We start from the raw sequence: 24,249 nt of genomic DNA, 5'->3' as shown, positions 1-24,249 counted from the left end.
CTTATATTTGCATTATGGGGTTTCAAATCAAAAGAAAAAATTCAAAAATCTTTTTAGATTTTGGCAAATGACCCTTTATGAGCTATTAATTCTTATATAAAAAGATAAATGGGTGTTATGGGGTTAAAAAGGAGTCCGAACATTTGACACAAATTCCAAAACCTCTCCTAAGTACATCCTTAAATGTATTTTTCCCATTACAATTTAACCAGTTGTTTGTGTATTTGAACACATTGTTTGTTTCTTTAAAATTATCGAACCAAGAGTGCACACATTGAAATATGTCGCCTTCTGTATTTACCATTTTAATTGATAGTCCTAAATATAAAGCTTTATATAAAACTATGCCATCAATTTAACATGATTAAAGAAAACGAAGTCAAGGTCAGATAAACCAAAGTGGAAATACATTATCACTTTACTATCATTCCATACACCTCATATGCTTTAAATATAGTTAAGCTTTAGCACGTTGGAGAAACAACTTAAACAAGGATAACTTAAAATGGACCAATGAAACATGAATATGAGATCATGGTCAGATGATGGATTGCCAGACAGACATATACACCTTACAATCATTATATACACTAACTTTAGTTGACCTATTGCTAATAGTATTAAAGAACAGACCACACAAAATACGTTGAGCAGTGAGCATTAAAAAGGAGGTCAAGGTCAAATAAAACACACCAGACTGACATGTACATCGTAAAATTTTTGTACATAAATAAAATAGATGACCTATTATAACTTTAACCACTGAACCATGAAAAAAAGGTCAAGGTCAGATGATACCTGCAAGATGGGCATGTACATCTTACAGTCATTCTATACATCAACTTTAGTATACCTAAGGCATACAGTATTCGAAAAACAAACCAAACCACATTAACTAAACTATAACTACTGAACCATGTCAGTCAAGTGAAAACTGAAATCTGTCTAACGGGTATGAGAACTTTGCAAGGTATAGACATACCAAATACATTTATCCTGTTACTCATAATAAGAGAGAAATTAAGAATACTAATTTTTCCAAGTAGTCATTGAACCATTCAAATGAGGTCTAACAAAATGGACATATAACAGACGGAAACTGCATAACATAAGGCATCTAAATACAAAGTATGAAGGATCCAGGACTTCCAGCTTGTGTATTATTAATCTTTTAAGAGGTTAACTAACGCCGCCGTCTTATCTTTCAGCGACAAAAATAATCTTGTAGGATTTGGTTTTAAATGACGATATCAAAATTAGAAGTTAGAATATGTTGTATGAATGCAAATGAGACAAGTATCCACAAACGTTCATATGAAGAGGAAACTGTACGACCTTCAAAATCGAGAAAAAACATCGAGAATAAATAACATACCGAATAGTCGGCTATAAAAGGTCCTCACATTAACAACATGTAGAAAACTCATTTAAGGGGACTATTGGCCTTATTTATATTTAAAAATAAAAAATACGACAACAAAAAGGACAGACATGAACCAACGACTGTACTAAATGCACTTAAAGAATGTTGTGGTGTTAAACATGTTTGTGAGAGCTGGATCCTAACTCTAACATGGGACAGTTGTTTTACAGCACAACATAAGCAAAAAAAATAGTTTTTCTTTCAAACAAGGTGATAATGTATACCTTTATTTAATAACATTGGTCATGGATCGAAAAAATAAAACATTGATTGGCACACAATTAACAGTTAGCAAATAAGAGGAATGTACTTCCGGTTCATTTTGATTGGTTCGCAATTTCTGAGCCAATTATTTCTAAAACAAGAGGGTGGTCTTTCATCACAGGCCACTGAGCTTTGATATTGTCCATTTCACGTAAATAATCTGAAACGCTACGAAGTAGTGTAAACTTGTCAAGTATTTTCCAGAGTCTTTCGTCTGGGTTCTTGTAACTTTTCTTTGCTACATTTCGTAAACAGTTTATCAAATACAACTGTATTTTCTCCACTTTTTCAGGTTCTTGTAATGTGCACTGATCTACAATACAGAAACATTTATTTTATGTTTATGTACCAAAACGTATGAATAGTGCATGTCTTGTATAAACCAAATCGTCATCTAAGGAAAAATTAAATAAGTATAAAAACTATGGTGATACTATTCCACATGTCTTAATAAAGGCAATCTTACTGTACCGCTGTTCAATAGTCATAATTCTATTTCATTGAAACAAATCGGGGTCAAAAATCCAACTGGGGAAACACATCATCTATTATAGAGGAAACATAACGGAACAACAAAAACATTTACTTCTCAGTATAATAAACATAAAATACCATTATAATTTAAGATAAGTTTCTGGAACATAATATTTCACGATACAAAAAATCTGTCAAAGTCCATATCTATATATTCTCAACGTTATAAACTTATAACGTGAGAGACGACATTTGAACTTATATCTATATAAAGATGTTTTCAAATTTTTTTTAAAACCGTATAACAATATCTTAGATAACAAGTAGGAATTTTGTAACTTTGAATAAAATAGTCCTAAAAGCCTGGTTCTTGTTAAAACAATGATTCCAAATTAGAAAAAAATACATATTTTCAGCGACGATAACTTCGTTTTACTATGCAAAAATAACTCTTCATAGTTATCAGGTTTTAACTTTTGTACTACAAAACACTCAAATCAAAAACCATAAAAAAAAGCCAAAAAACTTAGCTTTGACATTTACTATATATTCAGTCGTTCGCTTGATATTCCTGCAATGTGAAATAATTCGGTAACGAAGTAAGGGAGACAAATCCGTCATATTAAAAGTAAAAATTAAACAAATAGCAACAAATTCAATAATCTTATACGAAATTAAAGAGAACAAATTAATACTATAAAGTAAAAGCAAAAAAATACTGAATTTCGAGAAGAAAAAAAAGAAGTCCTTAATCAAATGGCAAAAACAAAAGCTCAAAAACAACAAACGAATCGACAACTAATACTAAAAGAAAGATTGAAGATAAAATAGCGTTTCCGAATTAGTAAAATGAACATATTTTCATTGACGATAAATGTGTTTTACTATACAAACGTGACTTCGTACATAGTATGTCGTCCGCTGTCTAAAAAAAACTGCAGTGTGAAAACATCCAATAAAGAAAATAAGGAAGACAAAACCGTAAAATGAGCGTTTCTGATGAAGAGACATCCTTAAAAGTTTTGAAAATAAGCATAACAACTACATACGACAACATATGTGAAAATAAAAAAAAATTTGGATGTAGACAAAACAAAAATAAGAAAGCGAATGTAGGCACGAGTTAAAAGCAGTTATAGAACCAAAACAAAAATCTTAAACATGCTTTTTTTCTGCCCTATACAATATTATTTTTTCTAGCTTATCCTTTCAGCTTTGAATTCTCTACATTTATACAAGTGTTTAATACAATAGACAAAAAAGAAAAAGAAAACAACCAATTTAAGAGAAATAACTCTTACAAGGATACGCCTGACAGTTTTGGTCTTTATGGAAATTTGGTAAATCTAATCATTTTGAACATTTATGGTCCTGTCATTATCTTTAGCAGTTTACAAGATAAAAGATAATACTTTCATTTTACCCGTATATACTATTATAGACTTAATGGCCATGAATCATTGATGGCTGGTAGTCTTGAGTCACAGGACACATTTTATAACCTAGATGCTACTAATATGATTGAAGACAAGATATGTTTTATTCGGCTAAGTAATAAAGAAGGAAAGGATTTTGGAAAGTTAATGGACGACGGACACAATGTAATAGTAATAGCTTACAGCGGACACAGGTGAAATATAGGAAAATAAACACTTTATCAAAATACTGACATTTGATTCTTCAAACCGAGATAAAAACCAAGAATATCCAACATAAATTCAGATTTAAACAGCCGGATGGAACAGAAACGTGATACAAATTATTCAACTGTTTAACAACAACAGACATAGAATAAGTAGCAGTAATTCATTAACCAGATTGAATATAAGAAATGAAAGGTACCACTTTATATATATATTCTTTGTGTCCAAAACGTATGAACTGTATGTTATAATGTAAGTTTTAATGTCATAGGCTAAGTTAGTTCGTTCATTGTTTAAAACATACGAGGTAAAACAAATAGATACCTCCACAGTAAGAGCAATATTAAAGAACATTTACGCAATATGCGGCCTAAAAAAGCATCAAATAATTGGATACAACAAAAATGTATATGGAAATTACACTCCATAAAATCACCAAATATACCAGGTACACAAGAAAATTAAAAATGTTTATCATTGGCGCTTAAATCGAAATAGTTGAAAGTACAAATCAAATTTGTAGTTGAACATTTTTAAAATCAGAAATATAAGAAAAGTTTTGCCTAATACCACTACGACAGTCTATGTCTGGTGAAGAAAATCCTTAGTGTTACACCATTCAATATATAGTTAAATTGTCCCCTTAGTTTATTCCCTGGGCAACTTAGGGTTGATGTAACAGGTGATTATTAATAAAATATGTTTAATATCAAAAACATTTTTTTTAAAATATACAGATAAATTAAGGAACATTTTTTTTACCTTTTCAGAAATGGTGATAATGTTTTTGATTTCGTGTGGACTGTATATGGTTCCACATGCGACCATTGAATTGCATATCAACGTTCATGTATGTAATAAATCTAATTTGAAAGTTTGAGTAAATACAGAGGAGCTTATGTTCATTTAACACAAATATTGGTTAACTCTACTGGAAAGAATCACCCACTGTCCATTTAGTAAAATGACTGTTCACCAAAATTATTATCTTAATTAGTATTCGAATTGCTAAATTGTAATAAAACATACCTGTAAATGTTAAAACAATTCCTCTAGCAAGAGTTGCCTCTTCTGCAGAAAGATTACACTTTCTTAAACTTGCTGCACATTCAAACATATAATCTATGTTTTTGTGGTTTAATAAGGAACTCATTTCCGACTGATGAGCACCAAATATACCAGGGTTTGAAGGATCAGTAATTGCAATCACTCTCAGTTCTGGATGGACCCTTCGATGAAATTCAAGAAACCAATACTCATGGAATCCAGCTAAATGAAAGCAAGATGTTATAATTTATGTAAATTTTGATAAAAAGGAACGGTTTTGAAATGAACAAACAAAAACATGTCAGGAATGTTACCCTTTTTTTTTATTGGTGCACCTTTGTAAATTTGGTCTCTTGTGGAGAATTGTCTCATTTGCAATCATACCACATCTTCTTTTTTATAAAGACAGCTAGAATAATACAAAATTATTTTAAACGCAAAACGATAATAGGTTAATTGTTTTTTCTGAAAAAATATGCATTATCACCTACACATACCATATATGGTCAGACTATATAAAATGGAGTCAAAACTTATTTAATAAAAAATATATTTTTGATGGCTAGTTAGACAAAATTAATATTTTATTTTACCCTGTATGATTAATAAAATGTCGTCTTGTCTTTCGACTACTCACAAAAGACAACATGATTATGATTTAATATACGGACGCACATATCGTCTAGACCAGACTCATCAAGTCAAAACAGTTGGACGGAAAATCAAATTCGAAGTAAAAGTTCATTTAAAGCAGAAAAATCAGAAAAGTTGTATCAAATACGGCTAAAGCGATCTTTGCCATTGAGAAGAAGCATATAATTGCTTCAAATAATTCAAAATGTAAATTGATTGACTGTAAAAAAAATGATATCCCATGTACTACTGACTACCTGGGTTAGTGATGATCTCGGTAACGAAACGTCAACCAGCAGTGTCATTGTAAAATAGAATCTATTTCTTGATATTCAAGACACTTCTGTCCAAGTTAGAAAATAAACTATGATGGTTTAACAAAGTTATAAAAAAAAATTAAAATAAAAAGACTAGAGTGTTGGTATGCTAAGTACAAGCAACTTTATCAATAGTAAAATAAAAAAATAATACCGAACTCCGAGGAAATTTTAAAACGGAAATTCCCTAGTCAAATGTCATAATCACACAAAGCTCAAAAACATCTGACAAATGAATGGAAACAACTGTCATATTCCTGACTTGGTACAGGCAATAATCAGTACAATACGGAAAACGACAAAAACCAATCAAAATTATCTTACATACATTATTTGTAAATACAATAAGGAAAACTTTCATCAAATTGTATGGATGATTATGTTTGACAAAATGATTGATGTCTAGAAACTAAAAGTAGAATTAGACAAAATTCAGATAAAAACTGATTCATGATCTTTTTTTGGTTTCAAACTTTTATAAAAACAAAATTTGGAATAATAATTTGCTTAGCAACCAATTTCACTTTATGTTCAAGAATATAACTGGTGTAATATTGGTCCACAAGCAAATATTTCTATCTCACTTGCATCCGTATTCTAGCCGCCTTTAATTTAATTCTAAGTTTGAGATGGGTTACGTATGTGGTATAAAGCATATTTAGTTAGAAGAAAGAAAAAAATGTAAAAACTGAAAAACGTGAAACAAGGAAGCCTACAGGAAGAAGTATTTTGATGAAAAGTCTTTGAATTTCAAAAAGTTTTGTAAAACAGTTCATTTATAATTATAATCATATCAATGATAATTCATGTCAACACAGAAGTGCTGAATATTGGGCTGGTGATACCATCGAAGAATATAAAAAAAACACCAGCAGTGACATCAACCAAGTACTTGTAAATAAATTCATCTGCTGAATATTGGGCTGGTGATACCATCGGGGAATAAAAAACGCCACCAGCAGTGACATCGACCAAGTAGTTGTATATATACATCATAGATACCAGGATTAAAATTATTTGTTTTTGCACCAGACACGTCTACAAAAGATTATTAGTGACGCTCGAACATAAAAAAGATTAAAAAGGCCAAATAAATCACCAATATACAATTCCATGTGTTTGGCTTTACATTTGAAATTTTTCTTCATGATTATGACAAGTAAGTGATACTTAGTTTAAACATATTTATTTATAGTGGATTGGGAAACAAGTTTTGCAACTTATATTAATCCCTTTCCACTTTGCGGGTGCGAGTGCTGCCTTGTAGCGGCATTAGCCTACTCTTTTTCGAAATCTACAAGGGTGTCTTTAACGTGCAAGAGATGTGGCTCTCTCTTAACACGGGTCAGCCATTTATCGTCCCTTTCCGACGGACTATCATCGTTTCCTCAAGACCATACTCGCAGATGGTGTCAAGGGAGAGCCGAAAATGCTGATTTCTAATAAGATAACTACTATCTAGGGCCGATTATGATTCTACGTACGATGTCTCTCTCTCTTAAAGTCGCTTAAAATGGATATCATGTGACGTGTTCAAACTAGACAAAAACACATTTATCCTTCAACTACTCATTTAATGGGTGTTTTTTTTCGTATATCACATTTAAGCTTGAACCCGTGTATTTTCAAATAAATTACTTGTAAACAGATAAACATGTAAAGAAAGCAGATAAACTGATGTAAAGAAAAAGTAGATAAACTCTAAGACGAATTGTTGTTTACTGTAAGGGGGTAACTTAATAGATAAAAATACCTTTTAACAAAACAATCTGGTCAGTTGTTGACAACGCACTGAATCCGGGAATATTTCTAGCAAAGTTTATCATGGTTCTAATGAATCGATCCATGTGAGAAGCTATTTTACTCATTTTATTTTTTCTGCCATCAATGTCTATACCAGTAGCTTTATAAAATTCGTCATAAACATTTGAGGGTAAGTATCCTAACTTGCCAAATATTTCCTCTTTTTGTTTAAATGTTTCCTAAAACAAAATTAGATCATATTATATTTCTTTGTTTGGGTTGATAATCAATTGTTTGAAATACAGCTTTGAAATCGGACATCGAATGCAGAAGTCCATAAGATAAATAAATATATCAAATTGGATTCGACTTGATCTTGTAATGTATTTTAACATCAAATAATTGATACTTCGGAGTTCTTGAACGATTAGGAACGTCCTATTTTTCTTTCTTCTCTGACTAATCTCGGAGTGAACAAATGTTATAACAGATACAGACAAAATAGGCAAAAATGTCAACAACAGGGATACAGCAGTCAACGCTGAATCTTTACAAAGCAGTCCTTAGAACTGAGGGACTAATCTCGGAGTGAACAAATGTTATAACAGATACAGACAAAATAGGCAAAAATGTCAACAACAGGGATACAGCAGTTAACGCTGAATCTTTACAAAGCAGTCCTTAGAACTGAGGGAGTCAGACCCATGTCATACAAGCTAATGATGGTGTTTTTACCTAAATTTGTAATTGAACTCTAATGTGTTCTTATATTCCATATTGTATTTAATATCATTGTATTGCATTGTATTCAATAGAATTGTTTGGTTGTATTGTTTGACCCTTAAGGGTGTAAATTTGCAATAAAGATTATTATAATCTTAACCCTTTAACCCCCAATCCCGCCTGTAGGCGTGATGGCGACAACCATTCTTTGATGGTCCGTATGACCCTCCATACATTTTTTGAACAGCACCACCTGTACTGTCATGATAGCAGGGACTTCAACCAAGCAGTGCATGGGCCATAAACTCTTGTCAGACGTCTGTTTATAAAAATATGGCACTTTTAAAGCCTTTTAAAAATTAAAAATCGGAAAAAAGTGAAAAGTAGCCAAAATCAGGTGGGGGTGGGCATCTTGTAATTGCCACTGCGTAAATGGTAGTCACTTTAGGTATAAACTATTATCGTAAATGCATGCCTAGGTGGTACAGGAACACAAAGAGGCATAATATAGCCAATAGGGAACTAGTCTGTAAAATCTAGGTCACCGTGTTGTCAAAATTCTGTAAAAACACACATTTAGGCAGACCTGACTTGACAATAATAATTCGCCAGCAAGACACTTAAGTCCCATATACTCGCAGTTAGCATGAATGGACTGCAGTAACTATAGGGTAAGACTTAAATGACAAAGAAACACAGTCTGGTCAACGTTCACCTCTCAAGGTCGTTTTAAAATCGGAAAAAAGACGGAAAATGACAATTTTTCAGTGGGGGTGGGTTCAAACCCACGAGAAAATCATTTATAATCCATGTGCAAATGAAGTTGGTATATTGCTACTAACATTGGGGAGAATAAAATTGTATAGTTTGTCATAGATTTTGGTACTTAGATGACCAAGTATGTCACATTCAAGGAATAAATCTGAGCCTCGAGGAGGAGGAGGAAGCCATGTCCGTTGTTTCTTTAATTTATAGTTCTTTTCTAGCTACTAGTGATTCGTCGAATGCGACTAGAGCACTATGTTAAACGCATGTGTTGTTTTACTTTCCGTTTTTTGTTTTCTTTTTTGTCATGATGATGTATTTCTTCCACATTCCTTTTTGATGGACCTTGATGCCCTCTGTTTTTATTAATATATTCGCCTGCTATACTTTACACCACAGAGTTTTACCTGATGCTTGAGGAAAGAATCAATTTTAGGAGATTCATTTGTAAAATATGTATAATCTTAAGTATGTGCCTGTCCTACGTAAGGAGCCTGTAATTCAGTGGTTGTCGTTGTTCATGTGTTACATATTTGTTTTTCGTTCATTGTTTTGTACATAAACCAAGTCGTTAGTTTTCTCGTTTGAATTTTTTTCATTGTAATTTCATGACATTTTATAGATGACTATGCGGTATGGGTTTTCCTCATTGTTGAAAGCCGTACGAAAACTGCAGTTGTTAATTTCTGTGTCATTTGGTCTCTTGTGTAGAGTTGTCTCACTGGCAACCATACCACATCTTCTTTTTAATATAGTTATATCATAGATGTAATACTCATATCATGAACTATCAAACACTGAAAACCTACATATACAGTCTTCTGCAATGCCAACAGTCCATCAGCTTCAAACAGCTCAATAAATTCACCATTAAAGTCTTGTTCGATTTGAATTAAATTTTCAACTAAACTGTCAACTTCTTTATCATCTACGTAAATTTCAGACGATTTTTCTTCTATCTTTTCTGTCACTTTGATCTTCTTTATTTCCTTAATGTTGCTTGTTCGTTTTTCGTGTGTGTATCGTCCTATCTTTATAGCTGTAAGTGTCAAAGGAAAATATTTTAATTAAAAATAGAGAAAACTACATGGTCTTATATCCATCCCTATTTATGAAATTATTCCGTACTTGTTTAACCATAGAATATATCTTAATGTTTTTAGTATAATGTGAACAAGCTAGCTCCATTTATATGGAAAAAATATTTGTTATTATTATTTTTGAAATTTTAAATTGGACACTTTCTTTTCATTCATTAAATTAAAAAGAAAGCTTCACTCAATATTCATGAAAAGTTGAAAAATGATTTACTAAGTTATTGATGTCAAAAACTTAACCCATAGACTGAACGTTAATGTTGATACAGACATCAAGGGAATGCAAAATCGATATATGTCGCTTCCGCTACAGAGTCGCAGGCTGGCCATAAAAAATAGCACAACTTTGGTTAATACACACCTCAATACAAAAGAAATCAGAGGTTTATTTTATTGCGTGTGTACCTTTTATTGGATTGACTTGTATTTTGTTTCTTTTGGTAGAGAGTAAAATCCGTTTGGAGATTGATAGTATTTCTCCAGTTCCAATTGTTTGCTCAGATATTGAGTTAAACATGGGAATTTAAAAATAACTACATATAAACTTACACTGTAAGTGTTAAACTGGTGGGACCCGTATGTAATGAATTGACTATAATGAGAATCAAACTATAAACAAAAGTTTTAGTCATCATACATTGAACCTTTTCAGAAAATAAAGTTATAAAAATAATTTATCATCCATGCATAAACACGAGTAGTAAAAATGTATCTCGCACAAAAAGATCCAAATAACGAAAGCATTAAGAAGATAAATAAGAACAACAGAGACAAAAACTAAATGTCACACACAAACCAACGAACAACAGAGACAACAACTAAATGTCACACACAAACCAACGAGCAACAGAGACAACAACTAAATGTCATACACAAACCAACGAGCAACGGACACAACAACTAAATGGCATACACAAACCAACGAGCAACGGAGACAAAAACTAAATGTCATACACAAACCAACGAGCAACGGAGACAACAACTAAATGTCATACACAAACCAACGAGCAACGGAGACAACAACTAAATGTCACACACAAACCAACGAGCAACGGAGACAACAACTAAATGTCACACACAAACCAACGAGCAACGGAGACAACAACTAAATGTCACACACAAACCAACGAGCAACGGAGACAACAACTAAATGTCACACACAAACCAACGAGCAACGGAGACAACAACTAAATGTCACACACAAACCAACGAGCAACGGAGACAACAACTAAATGTCACACACAAACCAACGAGCAACGGAGACAACAACTAAATGTCACACACAAACCAACGAGCAACGGAGACAACAACTAAATGTCACACACAAACCAACGAGCAACGGAGACAACAACTAAATGTCACACACAAACCAACGAGCAACGGAGACAACAACTAAATGTCACACACAAACCAACGAGCAACGGAGACAACAACTAAATGTCACACACAAACCAACGAACAACGGAGACAACAACTAAATGTCACACACAAACCAACGAACAACGGAGACAACAACTAAATGTCACACACAAACCAACGAGCAACGGAGACAACAACTAAATGTCACACACAAACCAACGAGCAACGGAGACAACAACTAAATGTCACACACAAACCAACGAGCAACGGAGACAACAACTAAATGTCACACACAAACCAACGAGCAACAGAGACAACAACTAAATGTCACACACAAACCAACGAGCAACAGAGACAACAACTAAATGTCACACACAAACCAACGAGCAACAGAGACAACAACTAAATGTCACACACAAACCAACGAGCAACAGAGACAACAACTAAATGTCACACACAAACCAACGAGCAACAGAGACAACAACTAAATGTCACACACAAACCAACGAGCAACAGAGACAACAACTAAATGTCACACACAAACCAACGAGCAACAGAGACAACAACTAAATGTCACACACAAACCAACGAGCAACAGAGACAACAACTAAATGTCACACACAAACCAACGAGCAACAGAGACAACAACTAAATGGCACACACAAACCAACGAGCAACAGAGACAACAACTAAATGTCACACACAAACCAACGAGCAACAGAGACAACAACTAAATGGCACACACAAACCAACGAGCAACGGAGACAACAACTAAATGGCACACACAAACCAACGAGCAACGGAGATAACAACTAAATGGCACACACAAACCAACGAGCAACGGAGACAACAACTAAATGGCACACACAAACCAACGAGCAACGGAGACAACAACTAAATGGCACACACAAACCAACGAGCAACGGAGACAACAACTAAATGTCACACACAAACCAACGAGCAACGGAGACAACAACTAAATGTCACACACAAACCAACGAGCAACGGAGACAACAACTAAATGTCATACACAAACCAACGAGCAACAACGGAGACAACAACTAAATGTCACACACAAACCAACGAACAACGGAGACAACAACTAAATGTCACACACAAACCAACGAGCAACGGAGACAACAACTAAATGTCACACACAAACCAACGAGCAACGGAGACAACAACTAAATGTCACACACAAACCAACGAGCAACGGAGACAACAACTAAATGTCACACACAAACCAACGAGCAACGGAGACAACAACTAAATGTCACACACAAACCAACGAGCAACAGAGACAACAACTAAATGTCACACACAAACCAACGAGCAACAGAGACAACAACTAAATGTCACACACAAACCAACGAGCAACGGAGACAACAACTAAATGTCATACACAAACCAACGAGCAACGGAGACAACAACTAAATGTCATACACAAACCAACGAGCAACGGAGACAACAACTAAATGTCACACACAAACCAACGAGCAACAGAGACAACAACTAAATGTCACACACAAACCAACGAGCAACAGAGACAACAACTAAATGTCATACACAACCTTTATTGCACAAATACCAAAGAGCAACGGAGACAGCAACTTCATGGCACACAAACGATAGAGCAAAAGGTGATGCCGGAAGAAACTGAATGGCACACAATCCACATGACAACAGAGACTAATTTTAAGGCAACTTGATTGCACACAAACCCCGGTGAAACTTAATTGCACAAAAACGAAAGAACAATTAAATGGCACACAAACCAAAGAGCATCAGAGACAACCCTTATTGGCACAAAAACCAAAGAGCAACTTAATGGCACACAAACTAAAGGGCAACTTTATGGCACACAAACCAGAGTTCAGTTTAATGGCACACAAACCAAAGAGCAACAGAGACAACAACTTACAAGCACATACACCAACGAGCAACAGAGACAAGAACTAACTGACACATCAACCAAAGAGCGATAGAAACAACAACTTAATGGCACACAAACCAAAGAGCAACATAGACAACAGCTTAATGATACACACAAACCAAAAAGCAACAGAGACAACAACTTAATGGTACACACAAATCAAAGAGCAACAAAGACAACAACTGATTGGTACGCAAACCAAAGAGCAACAGAGACATCAACTTGATGGCACATAAACCAATGAGCAACAGAGACAACAACTAAATGATACACACAAATCAAAGAGCAACAGAAACAACAACTTGATGGCACACAAACCGAAGAGCAACAGAGACAATATGTTATTGGCACACAAACAAAAGTGCAACAGAGACATCAACTTGATGGCACACAAACCGAAAAGCAACAGAGACAATATGTTATTAGCACACACACAAAAGTGCAACAGAGACATCAACTTTATGGCACACAAACCAAAGAGCAACGGATTCAACAACGTCATGGCACTCAATTAAAAATACATCTACAGGTTTTATTGTATGTCCTCCAAAGATGAGTGTCTATATAGTGTCAAGCATGATCTTATTATACAGATATACGCCAACGAATTGGCTAACTAGGTAAAAGACCGGACTTTGTCGTATCCGTCTGTTTCCCATCCATCCTTTTATTTCTAGTATTATCTTACATTATATTGAATTCAAATCAACTTGCAATTATTTGGCCATTCCATAGGTCCCCGCAAGCGAAAGCGGGTAATCTTTTTACTTGCAATCTAGACCCGTATGACCAAAGGCAGCATAATTCAAATGAGCGAAAACTTACCATCATGAGACATTCCTACTGCCAAACACTTTTGATATCTACAATATGAGCAAGACATTCTTTTACCACCACCAAGTTTACATTTCTTGTCCTTTATGCATTTGTATTCTTCTTTCTTCTTCATTTTAACAATGCAGCGACGAAAAAGTCCCTGTGAAAAATGCATGTAAAAATGTAACATGTGTCACTCCTTCAATATTTTGTTTGGCACTTTTTAAGCAGAAACTCTTATCACTTCGGAGCATTCAAGTCACCCCCGCTACACATGTGGCATCCGTCGTGTTGTTTATATTATTACAAAGCTGGTAAATAATCTAATTTGGTAGGTCGCATTCATGAAAAGGGAACGGGAATGTAGCTACGACATAAGGAACAAAACGATATCATCTGTGAAACGTGTGTGGAACAGATATTCCATAACGATGCCATATATCGTGAAGGCATCCGTAAAATTTATGAAGTGATGATTTCAATTCTTGGTTTAGAAAAGGTCGCAATTGGGAAGCTGAAATTATCTCTTTTGTCGTAAAGTTTTGTTTTCAACCGACCCTCCGTTTTCCTACTTTCCTAAAATAAATACCACTGTGAAATTTTAAAGAAATTTTTTTATGTGCATAAAATTTGAATGAGGCCATACAAATAAAAATAGAATAGTAAAAAAACTCATCATCATCACCATCACAATCATTGTCGTCATCATCATATAACAGGCTTATGTAACTTTGTACGCCAGACGCACATTCCGTCTACAAGAGACCTATCAGTGACGATCTACTTAGAATGTTTAACAGCCAAATAAAGTTCTAAAAAGGTTTGCTAATACGGCTAGATTGATGCATGATCGTCATTTTTGTTTCATTTTAAAAAATCGACAAATAAATAAACTCATCATAGATACCAGGATTGGAATTTTATATTTACGCCAGACGCGCGTTTCGTCTACAAAAAGACTCATCACTGACGGTCGAATAAAAAAAAAGTTAAAAAGTTAAAGTCGACAAACATTGAAACGTGTTGCCTTCTTGTGAACCTACCTTACATGGTTCACATGTATTTGCACCATAATGCCATCCCGATGCCTTTTCTTCACAAACTCGACATGGAGGTAGCGAGCTGCTGTCTGGTGGACAATTTCCCCATTTTTTATGAATGTCTTGCACACCATTGGAACCTTCTTCGTTTTCAGTAAATCCACTATCTACAGAACCAGCTGAACTTTGAGGTGAGAAATCATCTGTTTCTATAATCGTCTGTATCATTTCTACTGGAGTGATCAAACCACATGCTGTCGCCATAATGTTATATATTTTCGCTGTATGTCTAATATCTAAAACAAAAAGAAAAAACAGTTACAAATAAATTTTATGCGACCGAAGCTCTTTTCTAAATTAACTTCATGAATGCTAAAAATAGACATCTTCTGAAAGCCAATGATACGTAAGAACCGGTACAATCGATAAGCTATATGACAGAAAAGGACCTTTAAAATAGAAAAGTCCATCAAGTGTCAACTTTACCTGAGGAAGTTAGGATCTTAGATTCTTAAAAATTCATCATTCTATAAAGGGACATTTGGGAAAAGTAAAACAATCACACCATTCCAAAGGTACTGACTTTTGAGTTAATGCTTTTCTAGAAGACGGACAGTCTAGACGCAGTCCCGAAGTATTGACTACTTTGGTAACGTTTCGCTTGTAGACTGATAGTCAACGAGCAGTCCCGAAATACTGTTTACTGATATTATGATTCCTAGTAAACTGACAGTCCACCAACAGGACCGAGGTATTGACTACTGGTATAATGATTCCTAGTAGACTGACAGTCCACCAGCAGGCCCGAGGTACTGACTACTAGTATAATGATTCCTAGTAGACTGACAGTCCACCAGCAGGCCAGAAGTACTGACTACTGATATAATGATTCTTAGTAGACTGACAGTCCACCAGCAGGCCCGAGGTACTGACTACTAGTATAATGATTCCTAATTGACTGACAGTCCACCAGCAGGCCCGAGGTACTGACTACTGATATAATGATTCTTAGTAGACTGACAGTCCACCAGCAGGCCCGAGGTACTGACTACTAGTATAATGATTCCTAGTAGACTGATAGTCCACCAGCAGGCCCGATGTACTGACTACTGATGTAATGATTCCTAGTAGACTGACAGTCCACCAGGAGGCCAGAAGTACTGACTACTGGTATAATGATTCCTAGTAGACTGACAGTCCACCAGCAGGCCCAAAGTACTGACTACTGGTATAATGATTCCTAGTAGACTGACAGTCCACCAGCAGGCCAGAAGTACTGACTACTGGTATAATGATTCCTAGTAGACTGACAGTCCACCAGCAGGCCCGAGGTACTGACTACTGATATAATGATTCCTAGTAGACTTACAGTCCAACAGCAGGCCCGAAGTACTGACTACTGATATAATGATTCTAGGTAGACTGAAAGTCCACCAGCAGGCCCGAAGTACTGACTACTGATATAATGATTCTAGGTAGACTGAAAGTCCACAAGCAGGCCCGAGGTACTGACTACTGATATAATGATTCTAGGTAGACTGAAAGTCCACCAGCAGGCCCGAGGTACTGACTACTGGTATAATGATTCCTAGTAGACTGACAGTCCACAAGCAGGCCCGAAGTACTGACTACTGATATAATTATTCCTAGTAGACTGACAGTCCATCAGCAGGCCCGAGGTACTGACTACTGATATAATGATTCCTAGTAAACTGACAGTCCACCAGCAGGCCCGAGGTACTGACTACTGATATAATGATTCTAGGTAGACTGAAAGTCCACAAGCAGGCCCGAGGTACTGACTACTGATATAATGATTCTAGGTAGACTGAAAGTCCACCAGCAGGCCCGAAGTATTGACTACTGATATAATGATTCCTAGTAGACTGACAGTCCACCAGCAGGCCCGAGGTACTGACTACTGGTATAAAGATTCCTAGTAGACTGACAGTCCACAAGCAGGCCCGAGGTACTGACTACTGATATAATGATTCTAGGTAGACTGAAAGTCCACCAGCAGGCCCGAAGTACTGACTACTGATATAATGATTCCTAGTACACTGACAGTCCACCAGCAGGCCCGAGGTACTGACTACTGATATAATGATTCTAGGTAGACTGACAGTCCACAAGCAGGTCCGAGGTACTGACTACTGATATAATGATTCCTAGTAGACTGACAGTCCACCAGCAGGCCCGAGGTACTGACTACTGGTATAATGATTCCTAGTAAACTGACAGTCCACCAGCAGGCCCGAGGTACTGACTACTGATATAATTATTCCTAGTAGACTGACAGTCCATCAGCAGGCCCGAGGTACTGACTACTGGTATAATGATTCCTAGTAGACTGACAGTCCACAAGCAGGCCCGAGGTACTGACTACTGGTATAATGATTCCTAGTAAACTGACAGTCCACCAGCAGGCCCGAGGTACTGACTACTGATATAATGATTCTAGGTAGACTGAAAGTCCACAAGCAGGCCCGAGGTACTGACTACTGATATAATGATTGTAGACTGAAAGTCCACCAGCAGGCCCGAAGTATTGACTACTGATATAATGATTCCTAGTAGACTGACAGTCCACCAGCAGGCCCGAGGTACTGACTACTGGTATAAAGATTCCTAGTAGACTGACAGTCCACAAGCAGGCCCGAGGTACCGACTACTGATATAATGATTCTAGGTAGACTGAAAGTCCACCAGCAGGCCCGAAGTACTGACTACTGATATAATGATTCCTAGTACACTGACAGTCCACCAGCAGGCCCGAAGTACTGACTACTGATATAATGATTCCTAGTAGACTGATAGTCCAACAGCAGGCCCGAGGTACTGACTACTGATATAATGATTCTAGGTAGACTGAAAGTCCACCAGCAGGCCCGAAGTACTGACTACTGATGTAATGATTCCTAGTAAACTGACAGTCCACGAGCAGGCCCGAAGTACCGACTACTGGTAAAATGATTCCTAGTAAACTGACAGTCCACCAACAGGCCCGAAGTACTGACTACTGGTATAATGATTCCTAGTAAACTGACAGTCCACCAGCAGGCCCGAAGTACTGACTACTGATATAATGATTCTAAGTTCACTGATAGTCCACCAGCAGTGCCAAAGTACTGACTTCTGAGTTAATAATTCTTAGTAGCCTGATAGTCCAGTAGCACCGGTTTGGTAAATAAAAAGCGTACTGGTCATTTATTGAAACTATATTTTTTTTTTTATTAATTTGGTGCTGCTATATGTTGTTAAACTGTTTAATGTCTCTATGGTAACTTTATATGTATGTTAGCCGTTTTATCGGTGTTTATATAGATCTAGTACCTGCTTGTTTCAATTGAATTTGAAAACTTTTCTCAAATTATTATTATAAGTTTCATTTTTACTAGATTTTGGCCACTTTTAAACTATCAACTATAAAGGTGATGTGTTAACCAGTTAAATAAAGATCTGTAAGATTATATACCATCAACAATGATCAATGTCGTTTTTCTTTATGATGACTGATTGAATGGCTCATACAGGTACAGAACATACCCGTAGCCAGGGAGTTCGGGGGTTCGGGCGACCCCCCCCCCTTTTGAAAACAAATAAGCACTGTTAAAGTCAATGTTCTGTTCGAATTGTGACTGTTAAAGTCGAGTTTGTGAGTCCAACGAACCTTCCCCCCCCCCCTTTTTGGAAATTCCTGGCTACGGGCCTGTAGAATATCGACAAAACATTGTTAAAGGCCGTATGGCAATCTTAAGTTGTCTGTGTCATTTTATATATTTTTATAGTCTCTTGTGGGGAGTTGTCAATTATGATGTCACATCTTGTAGATGTGTACGGTTTGCTTCTTAAAAGAGCTATTACTTGTCTAGAGCATGGTCTATTAATAGCCTAAAAAAGTTCCGTGTTAGATTTATTAACAAAACTAAAATATATTTACTCAAATAAATGCTAAGATATATGTTTTTTTTTTTAGTAGAACCACAACGAATCTTTAAAACTATTTTCCGTAGTATTAGTACAATATATGTTCGTATACAATGTTTGTATAAAGGTCGTCATCGTTAATATCGATCCGGTTCAAAAGGTGGAATTATATTCTTACGACACATTCATACACTACAAATCAGTTATTAAATATCCTGTTGATTATTAAATAAGGAAACATTTTGTTAATTTTATAGTAATAATAATAAATTTTACTCTATGTATGAATAAACTTACCAAATTATTTTCGTGTTATCTCAGGCCAATATAAGTGTATGATCACGTGACTTTGACGTAATAATTGTTTACCTGAACGGTCTAGTTATTTAATAACGTACTACATTGTGAACTTGGAATATTGTGGATGATCATTTAGAACATGTAAAGTGCTGTCGACCAATCAAAGTGTAGCATTTGATGTTCCCTGATTGTGAAGAATGAACCTTAGTCTAGGGATATACTGTTTAACTATTTATACAATTTGCACCTGTCCTTAGTCAGGAATCTGATGTACAGTAGTTGTCGTTTGTTTATGTAATGTATACATGTTTCTCGTTTCTCGTTTTTTTATATAGATTAGACCGTTTGTTTTCCAGTTTGAATGATTTTACACTAGCAGCTTGTTGTTCGGTGTGAGTCAAGGCTCTAGAACTGTGTTGCAGGCCGTACCTTGACCTTTAATGGTTTACTTTTATAAATTGTTATTTGGATAGAGAGTTGTCTCATTGGCACTCATACCACATATATATATATATATAAAGAATAGAAATATGTCAAAAATTCAAGAGTCACATTTGTTAAACGGACAGGATTATTTTTAAGGGGAAAACTAGTTGATTATTTTGCTTTGACGCTTTCCGTCGATGTAAGGCGTCAAAGAAAAAGATATTATAGCCTTTCAAGACGTAATTATTTGGACTAATATGCATGTAAAAGGTATCAAATTTTTAGCGGGTGCATGTAGTTCAAAGAAATTTTATTTTTCTATTCATCCGATTTACAGCCAAATAGGGACATTTTCGGATCTATTTTTTGTTTCTTGTTTACTCTTATATATTGATATTTTGATTTACGAGTGGGCCGGGTAATGTGTATACTGACATTAGCTAGCACAACAACCTGTACCTGCTGGCTTAAAACTAAATGGGACAAATGGAACTTATGTTTACTCCTAAATGAGTGTTTTCTGCATGACGTGACCATTCTTGAGGGGGATAGGAGGGGTCCTCATCCCGAAATCCCGGGCTTAAAATCAAGAAATCCCGAGGTCCCGAATTTAAATAAAGTAAATCCCGACGTCCCGAAATTCGAAACAAGAATTCCAGGATCCCGAAAAGGTCAATCCCGAAATCCCGAGCTTAAAAACACCCGATCCTGGAGTCCCGATAAAGGTCCTACCCCCCTCATTCTTCTAATTCTTAGTTGATATATGTCCTTATTTGTAATGTCATTTTGAGCTGTATTTTTATTTTAAATATGGAAAGTATTTTCATAGATTTGCATAAACACTATAAAACAACACAAGTTAATAACAAAACAAAATTTTAATAGAAAAAAATAAACAATTAACTAAGTGAACAAAAGAAAACAATAAACAATTTAATAATTGAACACAAGAAAAATAAACAAATAAATAAGTGAACAAAAAAAACATCTCATTAAATCAAGAACAAACTGTATCCCTATCTTCATCATTCTGGTTACAGCAGCAGCAGCAAAGTTGTCTAAACCATTTCCTGAAACGATGAAATCTACCGGTAGAACCACTGTGAACTGGTATTTCAGTCGGATCTGATTTGGTTGGTTCATTGAGCAGAAATTGGTTGATTGATTCAGCGACTTTATGATTGGTGGAACCAGATAGCTTTGATCTTGTTGTCTCGTGTGTTTCTTTTAGTGGAGTAAAAAATGGCTTTAGCCTTGGCCTTGGTGGTTCTTCAATATCACTGAGTGTGTACCATTCACTGTTTGATGTTCTGGCTGTATCTGGATGGTCTAAATCAAAGAAAAATTACAAGAATAAATTATTACCCTAACTTTTATTGTATTTTAATCGATACGATGTAATGGTACCGATTCTAGACCACATGACAAATGTTTCCGGAATAATCGATCAATAATACGCTTAAGACCAAACGTTTGACAGGCGGAATTAAAAAATTCAGATTATTAAATACAAATAGATGGAAATTATCAGGGTTTTTTTTTAATGTAAGGTGTTGCAATTATGATTTTATAACAACGCATATACACTTCAATCATGTTTCAATCACAAAACTAGCGATATTGATTGTGTCTTTTTGGATGGTGAGTACTCTGAGGCACTGATTTCCCATTAGCTGTGCATGTAATTTAAAAAAAAAAAAGCTTCACTAGATACGCTTGACGCTGTTCATATACTCAGACTTGAAAAGCTTTGGCAGAGTTATGGACAATTACAACAACAACAACAACAACAATACAACAACAACATCAAACGAGTGAAATGTTTGAAATATCATAATATTGAGGTTATTACCTTCCTCTTCACAGTCTTTCTCTTTGCTATCGTCTAACAAGGACAAATCTAGCTTTAGTTCCTCTGGGTCTACCTGCTTAGAACTGAAATCAGCTGTCGTTGATTTGCTTCTCTGGAAATAAAAAAACACTCAATTTAAATACTATTTTTCATCAAAATTAAATATCATGCAATGGTGTTTTAATTGTTAGATAATTGTAAATGGTCAATGCCAAGGTAACGAGACAAAATTCATATATATGAACAGATATATGCAGTAGTGAACTGAGATACGGGGTATATATACAACAGTGAAATGAGATACGAGATAATTAAAGTAGTTAAACGATCGCGAGATACGGGATATATGAAAATTTTTAAAAAATCCAAACAATATGATCAAAGCAGATATATAAGTTTTCTCATGAACATATCTTTACCTTGAAAACCCTGCTTACAAAGCGTCGGACAGAGCCTGTTTTCTTTACGCCATTGGTGCTGTCCTCTAAACGTATGATTGCATCACTTCTTGTTCTTATGCTGATGTGTCCTATTAAATATATTGTTATAGTTTTTAAATACTTCATCTTTTGTATTTGGTTCACGTACTTGTTAAAATATAATATTAGTTATATGGGTTGCTACATCCGTTTTCATAGAAGGTAAGTAAAATCAATAGAGGATCTAGTCGAATCCCTATTTTCGGCCGATTTTACTAACTCTTTGTATATAAGTAGGGAGTCAGTAGCAAATCGTATAGCAAATGTGTAACACACAAGAAATCCCTGCCATAAAGTTGAATTTATATAATATGTATAAAAAGTAAACAATGAAATATTACATAACCTTATTAGATGCATGACGGCCGATTTGAAAGCAATTTTATAAGCTCTGGTTTGTTTTGGTTTTTTTTGGTTTGTTTCCCTCTTTTTCTATTTGTCAACATGTTCCCTTCTTTCCAAATCACACATACTAGTATGCGTTATTAGTTGCATGTGTAAGTGTAATAATTGTAACGGCTTAAGTTAATGAAATCTGAATAAAACAAGTTAATATATCGCGAAATAAAGACAATTATTATAAGTAGATAAGAACAATGATGATATATGAGTAAAACAAGGAAAGGCGCCTGCACCACATGAATCATACAGATAACGACTTTTAAAGAAAATAAGTCCATCACAAGTGAATGGACATACCAAAAAAACAATGCTTTATTGAAACTGCAACAACAACAAACCAAGACACACCACCTAATAATTTTTTCCAAGTTTATACGTTATAATTAGCTTTGATGAAATCATAATAACATTAAAATTTGTATTAAGTTTCCCAGAGAATCATCTCGTCTGCTATTAGTCGACTAAGCTATTCCGGTTAAACCGTTTTATTATCATAATCCATTTTATAGTATAGAAAATATTAATAATCTTAGAATTTCATCTCAGCTGAAAGGAAAAAAATGTTCTTCGAATATACTAAAATATTGAAGCGTATGGCCAGATTATCAACTTAACCTTGGTTGTTGCCGAATTAAATGAATTTACAGCATCTTTAGTTGTTTCTTAATACACGTCTTACTTTTAATATTCCTATTTCAATAAATCTTATTATAAACTTACTATTTTCTTTATTTGCATCTGTATCCGCTCTGGGTTTTGTGGCATGTGATTGTTCAAGTTTTCGCTGGAGATCTTTTTGTTCTTCGGCGAAAGCTTTCACCCTCTCGTGGAGTTTTGAGACTGAGGCTTTCAGCATGATATCATATTCAGCATTACTGCTGCTTGGGTACTTTAAAATAAAGAAACCAATCATTTAGCAATTACATTTGTATTACATTAGTCATTTTCTTTTCTAAAAATATTCAAAACAAACATTCGCGTTATCAAGTGAATATACTCAGTCATGAACTAACTTATTAACAATTTATCAGAAATAAAAAAAGTTAACATTATCAAGATAAACAACGACTAGCCTGAATGCGATCGAATGAAACGTATTATGGTTCAAATTTAGGACTTCGTACCAATTCATACTGAGTTATATAATTTTCATTATTTTAATATTTTTAATAAGGTGCCAAATAGGATATAATTGTCTACCTGCTGGTACGGCTCATTGGATGGACCTGGTTCTTGCACAGGTGACACATATGACGCTGATGATGGACCCACAGCTGGTTTGTGAAATTCCTCAAACATTTTTCGTATTTGTTCTTGTCTTTTTTTCGCGCGTCTCTCTTCTCTTTCTTCTTTCCATATTTTTTCTCTTTCAAATGCGTCAACAAGTTTTTTTCGCTCTGCATCTCTAATCGATTGAAAAAATGCTACACGGTCCTCTTCACTAGCTGTTTCTTCGGTATCTAGTGCCTCTGTGTCGACTTGATCTTGTATAATCTCATCTGTACGAATTACTGGTTTTGCTTGTACGTCCTGATTCTCTGCTTTGTCGACTTGTGTGTTCAGTGTTGCATACATATTGTCTAACT

At 35.1% G+C, this 24,249-nt stretch overlaps 1 protein-coding gene across 1 annotated transcript; it reads right to left on the bottom strand.

The window, feature by feature from the left end:
- Positions 1-1,637: 1,637 nt before the first annotated feature.
- Positions 1,638-19,620, bottom strand: LOC134683366 (nuclear receptor subfamily 1 group D member 1-like). The gene is made up of 7 exons (XM_063542628.1): positions 19,502-19,620; positions 15,281-15,573; positions 14,247-14,397; positions 9,842-10,071; positions 7,555-7,783; positions 4,834-5,073; positions 1,638-2,000 (listed from the first exon to the last, which is right to left on the bottom strand). Exons 2-7 carry the CDS (start codon positions 15,539-15,541, stop codon positions 1,741-1,743), a joined length of 1,371 nt encoding a protein of 456 aa, XP_063398698.1. The 5' UTR covers positions 15,542-15,573; positions 19,502-19,620; the 3' UTR covers positions 1,638-1,740.
- Positions 19,621-24,249: the final 4,629 nt, after the last annotated feature.

This window comes from Mytilus trossulus, chromosome 9 (genome assembly GCF_036588685.1).
Source record: "Mytilus trossulus isolate FHL-02 chromosome 9, PNRI_Mtr1.1.1.hap1, whole genome shotgun sequence".
Classification (NCBI taxonomy): Eukaryota; Metazoa; Mollusca; class Bivalvia; order Mytilida; family Mytilidae; genus Mytilus; species Mytilus trossulus.
This window is presented reverse-complemented; position numbering and strand designations above follow the sequence as displayed.